Below are 9,325 nucleotides of genomic sequence, written 5' to 3'. Positions count from 1 at the left end.
GGCAGGTCGCAAGCCGTAGGAGTTGTCAGTCCCTTGGACTTTAGGCGGAGGTTGAACATTTGGTTAAGGCATCGGCTCGGCACTCTTGCCGAGCCGAGCTGGTCGCCCAATGGGGCGCCCTGTGGCGGGGTTGCTTCAAGTGCTCCTGGTTGGCGCCCTTTAGGCGAGCACCTTCTAGCAGAGCGCCTCGGCGCTGTCTTTGGTCGGCACTTTCTAACCGAGCAGCTTATTTTGGTTGGGCACCTCTTGGCGCGCACTCTGGTCGGCGCCCTCTAGTCGAGCGCCTTCCTGGTCGGCATCCTTTGGCCGAGCAGCTTTCCGGTCGGCGCTCTTCGGCCGAGCGCCTCTGTGGATATATGACTTAGGGTTTTTCCCCTAACACGTAGGATTTATTAATAATCAATATATTTGTTTATAAATCAAAACACACTAAAATTTATTGACAATAATATTATAATATATATAGTTTATAAATATTTATTAACTTATGTAGTATATAATTGTACCCAACATCCTACAAATGTCGCAAGTTATAGCGATGTGAGGTGTCATGTCCAAATCGGTGTCTGCGGTTTTTGCGTTTGGTAATAATTACTCACCAAATTAAATTAATGATATTATAGGGATGGTTTTATAGTGTTGGTGTGAACAAGTTATTAGTTATGTTAGATTCACAACTTTAATGGTGGACCAAACCAACTACACATATTTGTGGATGGAAAAAAAAAATATAGTGGTTAGACAGGGTCGGTGAATATGATCCAACCAATAATTTTACATTTATATATATATATATATTTTGTCCTCATTCAATCTAGTGCGGTACAATGGAAGGAAAAACGTTGATAAAGGTCATGATGGTTGTTGGACGAAGATGGTACGGAGGTTTTATAGTTTAGATTATAATAATAAATTTTATATCAAATTATTATATTAGATAAAAAAATAAATAAGACAAATAGTGATATTATTTTTTTTAAAAGAAGGTAAAATAAATACCACTGGAGGATGGTATTTATTTTTCCATATTGGGCCATCGAAGGAAGATAATCTAAAATTATTATTTTTAATTAAAAATATCCTCACTTATATTATATTAAATATATCACATAATTAATATTTATTATATATATATATTATATCAATATATTATAATAATATTTATAAATAATAATGTATTAATATATTAATTAAAAATATATAATTATTAATAATAAATTAGAAGGATTTACTAATTATTAATAAATCTAACATATGATTTATTAATAATCAATATATATATTTATATATCAAAATACACTAAAATTTATTTATAATATATATTGTTGTGGTTCGAATTTGGCCCAAGAATGACCACGCCGGTGGAGTCGAGGAAGCCGCCAGTGGTTGGAACAGGAAGATGGGAGCCACTTCCTGTGCAACGGCCGCGGACCTGCACAAAGCCTCACCGGTGTTTTTCGTGAAGGCTTTCCGACGATCAAGTTAGAGTAAAAGAATTTTGGTCCAGCCGAAAAGTCCTCTTAGAAGTTACCTGACCGAGCTATTTATAGTCTCGGTGGAGTAGCCCAGGTGGCAGAGACACTGTCAGCCCTCATTATGAGGGGGCGTGACTTTGAGCCAGATGGCGCGCAGCTTAGACTAGCTGGTGGCATGTAATACAACCCATTCTTGAAAACGGTAGGGTGTTAACAGTCACAGCAGGGCATGGCCGGAGTAGTCAAGGTGTCGTCTGACTGTTGAAGGCCGGCTATGGAGATGTGGCATGGTAATGTTGTAATGTACGACCATGTAGGTAGGTGTAGGCCCGTACATGAGTACGGTTGTTGGCGAGACCGAACTCGTTGAGAGGTCGCATCATGCGTTTGGCGAGGTCGGCTTGATGGGTGTTGAAAGTAGCTCGGCCTCCCAGGTTCCGAGGTGTGCTCGGTGGACCGCCCCAAGCTCAAAGGTCGGGGCGTACTGCCGAGGTAGGCGCCCCCAACCTGTTTGGGGCGGGTCGGCGAATATCTGAAGGCACCCTGAGCTTGGTCGGAGGAGTCGGCGAATATCTAAAGGTGGTGGAACTTTTGGCGAAGTCCCGAAGTCGAGCTGACTTTGGGCCGAAGTAAAGATTCAGCTGACTGGTGTTGACGTTTTCTGGGCCAAAACTGGGCGGCTTTTTAGTTGTTGGCTGAACGATCCATTTTTTTCCCCATTATATATATATATAATTTAAAAATATTTATTAACTCATGTAATACATTTTAGTACTGGAAATAGTCAATATTGATAGTGTTTACGTAAGTCAGCCATAAATAACCAATAAATAAATTCATAAAAAATATTATTATTTGAATTTATTTAAAAGTATTATTAAAAATTTGATAATATTTTTATATAAAATTATCTTCAATCAAATACAGTAATTTTTAATGTTATTTTTTGAAGTAATTTCTTCATCAAACAAATATATTAATATTTATTTTCTTTTATAGTATTTTTAAAATAAATAAATTTTGAATTATCTAATAATTTAATATATTCTAACTAAAGATCTTTTACTGCCCTTTTCTTCTGCTTCCTACAACATCCATCATTGTGTGAGGTTTTACGCTTTTGATAATCAACATTGCACTCGATCACGTGTCGTACGTTGTAGCAATGTGAGGTGTCATGCCCAAGTGGGTGTCTGCGGTTTTCTCGTTTGGTAATAATTACTCATCAAATCAAATTAATGATATAATAGGGACGGTTTTATTGTATTGGTGTGAAGAAGTTATTGATTGAACTAGATTCGCAAGTTTAATGGTGGACCAACTACGAAGCGATGTGCACGTTTGTGGATAGAAAAAAAAAAAAGTTAAAAGAGAGAAAAGATGTAATACAGACACGTTGTTTTATGATTGGACTGGTCTTGATGGATATGGTCCAACCAATAATTTCATGTTTATATGTATTTTTTTTTGTCCTCCTTCCATTTAGTGTAGAAAGGAACGAAAACGTTTATAAAGGTGATGATGGTTCGACAAAGATGGTACGGAGGTTTTATAGTTTAGATTACAACAGCGCAGATTATAATGCAATTTGATTAAAAAAATAAATTTTTTTTTTTTTTTTTTGGGTAAAAGCGGTTGCGCATTTCATATAGCTCTAATGTGAGTACAACCTGCTAAATCGCGGAAAAGTAAAAGATGCAAATAAGGATGAACGTCAGAAGCAGTTATTAACCGAACATAACCAGGCGTAGAGAACAAAACTGAAAGCCGACACCGTAGAGAGAGCTCAACATTGAAAAGGGCAAGCACCAGAAAGCCTCCTTTCTATCCGTGAGGAACAACGTCATAAGAAGGGTCGCTTTTTTTGCTGCTCAATATTTTGAAGGGTTTTGATGGGCCCAGTAGTTTTTAGTTTTTTTTGTTTTTTATTGCGGTGTTGATAGTGAAGTAGCTGGCCGTACTCTTATGAAAGAGCTGATTTTGAAAATAAAAATCTTAAGGAAATGCCGTGACTGACCCCCCCCCCCTACCCCAATTACCGCAAGAATCGTCCATAATTACATCTATGCCCTCACGTGTTAAACACGGATCCCCGAAAACTAACCCAGCGCTCTCGTCACCTCCCGTGGCGACTCCTAAGTCCTAACATCATTTCCTCCCCACTCCAACGCTCCTTTGACCGAAAGATCGTTACCTACGCTGAACACCGAGAGTGACCACAGCCCAACTAGTTAACTGCTTCAAACTTCGAATGCAAACGTACGCGACTCCCTGGTACTCTTGTACGTCTGATTCATATCGTATGGTTCCTGAAAGAGTCCACACAACCCCACGGCTGCCTCCACCTGCCTCTATTGATCAGTGTTAAGGATCCAAGGCTCAGCACAAGCTCACTTTGGGAACTTCAATCACTCTTTTATTCATCCCCGAAGCTAATAGTAAATATCGCTGAGATTAAGGGTAATTTGGTACAGGAAGTAGATATAAGCGGCGGCCCTGCTCCTGGCTTCATCGCCTTTTATGACTTCCGACAGGGCTGCTCTCGCAGTAATTTTCGGATTCGGATATTAAAGAATAAGATCTTTCCATTGCATCCGGATCTGGTCTTGAGCTCCGCTGCTTCGCCGGCGCGGAGCGACGAGAGGGCGGGTCCGGTTCGATCGGGCTTGGGGGCTTCTCTTCGGTTTTGGAACACGGTATTTCGCCGGAGCTCTTGTTTTCTCCTGCAAGGTAACGGGATTCCGGCGAGTTCGGGGGAACGGTGGTCGAAGGAGGGAGTTGAATGGAGGTGAAATGGCGGAACAAGTGGTTGTGGCCGGCGGTGGTGATGAGTCTGAGCTTCCTCCTGACGGCGGCGATGGCCTCGGCGGAGCGAGGACCGAAGTCTGAGGCGTTGGGAGATGATAGTTTCGTCGAAGAAGAGATGGGTGCTTCGGACTACGCTCTAAAGGTGGCAAATTTCTTGTGGCAGCCCAACGAATCTTCTTACCAACATGTCTGGCCGGTAAGTATTCCTGTTTTCCCCCCCTTTTTCTGATTTTTTTCATTTTTTTCTTAGAATGGTTTTATGAGAATTAACGTCTGAAGTCATTGAATTTGTGTATTTTTTTTATTAAAAGCCGATGAAATTTGGCTGGAAAATAATCGTGGGATCGATCATTGGGTTCTTTGGAGCGGCCTTCGGCAGCGTTGGAGGTGTCGGTGGAGGTGGGATTTTTGTTCCCATGCTTACGCTGATCATAGGGTTCGACCCGAAATCGTCAACAGCTATATCAAAATGTGAGCTTTTTTTCCTCTCTCTCTCTCTCTCTCTCCCCGAAGTGTTTGGATACATGAAAATTTACTAATATCCTTGAATTTAATTATTATGTGATATTGTGAATGATGATAGTAATACCATATCAGTGCTATATTTAGTATATCCAACAAGTCCATATGAAAATTTATTTGAAAAAAAAGTCAAACAAAAATATTTTTTGTTTGAGATTATGATTATTGAAATAAGAAAAGTCATACATTTGCATGAATATAATTAAAGCTCAAATTGAGTTGAATATGACTCAAGTTCCTGTTGTACATTACACTCAGGAGCTATGTTGATGAAATATTTGAGTTTACAGTAATTTGTGGTGTGAATATTTGCTGCTTATTTGACTTGATTTTGATTCCTGAAGAAAGGTTCTCATTTTCCTCTATGCTGATATGAAATGAATTTAAGTAACTTTGTTCTGTTTTATCTTAGTTGGACTATAAGCTCTTGGAATTTAGTTATGATACTAGTTCTGCTGATATGATGACACACTTTGGGCAGGTATGATCATGGGTGCGGCGGGGTCAACTGTATACTACAATCTTAAGCTCAAGCATCCAACTCTAGATATGCCCATCATTGATTATGACCTGGCCTTGCTTTTCCAACCAATGCTCATGCTCGGAATTAGCATTGGAGTTGCTTTTAACGTACTGTTTGCTGATTGGATGGTGACAGTTCTTCTAATCATCCTCTTCTTAGGTGATTAAATGTTTGCTTGCATAACCTTTGGGATTTTGTTCCTACCGAGAGGGAATTCCATTCATGGATTTTATTTCCGGCTGTTTTTTGTAGGAACATCATCCAAGGCATTTATGAAGGGTGTCGAGACATGGAAGAAAGAGACATTGATGAAAAAGGTATTCTTCCTTTCCTGTTTCATGATTCATAACCAGTATTTTAATTTGCTCGAATCCTAATTTGCATGAGACTCCGCTAATTACAGGAGGCTGCGAAACGTGCAGAGACAAGTGGTAAGCTAATAATTGCGCACTTTGGTGTTGCATGTTGCTGGAAAACTTTCAACCTGTGGTTCAATGTTCGCATCACTGTTTGGCACAGGAAGTGAAGAAATTGAGTACAAAGCTCTCCCTACCGGTCCAGGCAATACGAAGGAGCCCAAGACTCGTCGATCCGAGGTACTTAGGCAGAAAGCTTCATTGCCATGTCCTCAAGATGTTGATGCTGACATTGATAACCCTTGCAGGTTTCAGTTCTTCAGAATGTCTGTTGGAAGGAGCTTGGCCTTCTGGTGTTTGTATGGATGGCATTCCTTGCACTGCAGATTATGAAGGTGAGCTATTCACAAGGAGGTGTCATCAATTCTACCTTGATTTTATAAATTAAATAGCTGAGTGGTTCACCTTGCTTCTACATTTCTTGTGCAGGAATATACTTCAAATTGTTCAAAATCATATTGGATTTTGAATTTGCTGCAGGTATTACGCGTTTGTTTCTATCTTTACATCAAGGCTCTAACAATGCTCTCATGGTCTTGTTAATCTAAGTCAATAGTACTGCTGATATCTTCCAGATCCCAGTCTCTGTGGGAGTCACTTCATATGAAGCAGTTAGTTTATACAGAGGAAAGAGAGTGATTTCATCGAAAGGAGATGAAGAAACTAACTGGAGAATTCTTCAGCTATTTCTATACTGTGCAACTGGCGTCCTCGCCGGTGTAGTTGGTGGACTGCTTGGGCTTGGGGGAGGGTTTATTTTGGGTCCTCTTTTCCTGGAGCTCGGTATTCCTCCTCAGGTGTGTGCACTATCTCTTTCCTCGCACAGCTATATGATTTCCCATAAATAGCTAGCAAAGCTAAGTTGTAATTGCTCTTGCCCTTCGCACTTTGATTATATAATGAGAATGCATGAGTCTCCAAGTCATGAATGCCATGCCATTTGTCATGTTGTAGACTATCAAATTTGATTCCTAATTCATGTCAATGGCCATTTGATAACTCCTAACTGTCATGCATAACCCATTGGTCTTTTAGTTTCTTTCCTCGTGGATCCGATAATATTTTTTGACGTTAAATAATCGAAAGTCGTTGCGATTATCATCACAATTTGGTTAAAGTAGGCAAATAGGGAATGCCATGGCTCATGCACCTTGTAGAATACATCAGTATGTATTAATTCGATGGTGTGAATTTGACTGTTTTTAGATCTGCATGCATGCTCAATTCTCACACATGCAAGGCTTGATAATTAACATCTTTGCGCAGGTATCAAGTGCTACAGCAACTTTTGCCATGACGTTTTCCTCATCCATGTCTGTTGTAGAATACTACCTCTTAAAACGTTTCCCCGTTCCATATGGTAATCTAATTCACCTGCCACTCTCTAACATCTAGAAAGAATATATCCCTCTGAATTTTAAAGTCAATATCGATTGCGGAACAATTCACATGATTTGCTTGCCTTCAACTTTAGACTAAGTCCAGAAAAACATGTTTTCGAGCGAGGAAATGGGTAATTCCGTACACTCCTTACTCATCCTAATCTCATATGATCTCTCTTGATTTGGGCAGCTGCTTACTTTGTTGCTGTGGTAACTGTTGCTGCCTTCATAGGCCAACATGTGGTGAGGAAGCTGATTAACATACTTGGGAGGGCATCCCTCATAATTTTCATCCTAGCTTTCACTATTTTTGTTAGTGCCATCTCATTAGGTAAGAACATAAGACGTCCCCTTCTCTAAATATCTCTTGTTTTGATACGACCAAAGATCTCTTTCCTAATCTCTGCATTCTTCTTTCATGATGCCTCTTTAACAGTGCAATGTTTTGTCCAAATTGACAGGGGGAGTTGGTATCTCAAACATGATTCAGAAGATCCAACGGCACGAGTACATGGGGTTTGAGAACCTCTGCAAGTACCAAGCCTAGGATTCAAGCAAAAGGTGGCAATGCGTCTTCGATCAAACTCCAGGCCCCAAGTTTTGATTCTTTTTTGTTCTCTCCCCATATATAGGTGGCAGCTGACCTTCCCTGCTATTGTACCAATTTCTCAGTTATTAGCGCTAATAAAAATTCTTCAAAGATATTACTTGTGTACTTCATTTCAGAATATGGTCATAGAGCTAGATTTAAAATCAAAACCTCATAGTTGGAATTTTGTTGTTTTTAGTACTCATATGATCTATGATCAGATTCTCAATTTGTTCATGGATTTTGTTATGATTTTTGCCTCTATTTTCTATTCCATTTATGTCTGTTTTCTTTTCCATATGGGCCTTGGAGGTGGTGCAAGGATGACATCCTTGTAACGCATTTGCAAGTGCTGACTTTACTCTCTGATTAGAAAGTTAAAATCCATTCCATTGATTTGATGAAGCAATTTATAGTTTATATGTGTTTTTGTTTAGTTGCTTGATACGCTTAATCATGAGCAAAATATGAATTGGTCGGGAATGAATGTATTTGCAACAATATTTAGTCTAATAAAGAATTGTAAAATTGAGAATTTTCTATATAGAATAGATTAGCTCCAACTAATTTAACAAGGAGTATTGTGAATTTTTCGCATTTGGTCTAAATATGGTAGTAACATAACTTATGCTTTATTTTTTTAATCATCGTCCAACAAAAATCAAATTTTCCATCGTGCAAAATTACTAGAGAATGATTTATTATTGGTTTTGGTCTCTCCATGTATATTGGGAGCCAATCCACTATGTTCTATAAATCCTAGAATAAACTTGCTAAACTTGTGCTAGTTGTCAACCAAGGGTGGTAATTTCTGATACGACTTGAACCTAACTTGCCTAACCAAGCTTGTGAGGTTAGTGGGTTAGTCAATCCCGACCTGCCAGAGGATTGGATCTAGTTCGGATCATGCCCTCACCCTATCCGTCCACAAAGAAGATAGTGCATGGTATAAAAATTTTAATATTTATACTATATCAATATTTATATATTTTAAAAATTATGTAATATAATTATTAGACCATTGATTCGATGGCACAAAACCAAAAGGAGAGATGAATTATAGTATAAATAGTACAAAAATTATGAAGTCCAAACCTTAATGATGTTAAAAGGGTCAGCAAGTTGGTTGTTGTTCGGTTCGTGTTCCTGATTTTCTAATGGGTCAGATTGGGTTCGGTTAAGTTAGATTTATGTCAGGTCTTTAGGACCAGCTGATTGCGATCCCTATTTTGGCTCCTTCGACTAAATGCTGCAGAATATTTCTTGGTGTATAAAAAAAAAAAAAAAAAAATCAAGAAGGGAAAGTTATAAGCTGTCCTTAGAACTTCCATGTTGTCCATCAACAAGAAGGAGGACCTACACGAGCGGTGGGACAGACACCTATCCATTCCTATCTAAAACTTTTAAACCATTTCAACAGGTAAACCTGACCTATTAAGAAGGTCCCAACCATAACTTCCCATCTCCTTGCTCAATCCCACGCCATGAATTCAATGTCCCAGTGAGTTTTCTTGAATAAATAAACAAATACTTGATATCTTTCCCTTCCCCTCATTCCTGCTATTGTTGCAATTGCACAAGTTGTGTGGATGGGGTCTGGTTGTCTTGGT

At 39.1% G+C, this 9,325-nt stretch overlaps 1 protein-coding gene across 1 annotated transcript; it reads left to right on the top strand.

Moving 5' to 3' along the window:
- Window positions 1-3,977: 3,977 nt before the first annotated feature.
- LOC103713782 (sulfite exporter TauE/SafE family protein 3-like) lies at window positions 3,978-7,964 on the top strand. Its single transcript, XM_008800841.4, has 12 exons — window positions 3,978-4,479; window positions 4,595-4,754; window positions 5,287-5,487; window positions 5,581-5,645; window positions 5,732-5,759; window positions 5,848-5,924; window positions 5,993-6,079; window positions 6,174-6,224; window positions 6,320-6,541; window positions 7,011-7,104; window positions 7,317-7,457; window positions 7,588-7,964. Exons 1-12 carry the CDS (start codon window positions 4,258-4,260, stop codon window positions 7,671-7,673), a joined length of 1,434 nt encoding a protein of 477 aa, XP_008799063.2. The 5' UTR covers window positions 3,978-4,257; the 3' UTR covers window positions 7,674-7,964.
- Window positions 7,965-9,325: the final 1,361 nt, after the last annotated feature.

Source organism: Phoenix dactylifera, chromosome 9 (genome assembly GCF_009389715.1).
Source record: "Phoenix dactylifera cultivar Barhee BC4 chromosome 9, palm_55x_up_171113_PBpolish2nd_filt_p, whole genome shotgun sequence".
Classification (NCBI taxonomy): domain Eukaryota; kingdom Viridiplantae; phylum Streptophyta; class Magnoliopsida; order Arecales; family Arecaceae; genus Phoenix; species Phoenix dactylifera.
This window is presented reverse-complemented; position numbering and strand designations above follow the sequence as displayed.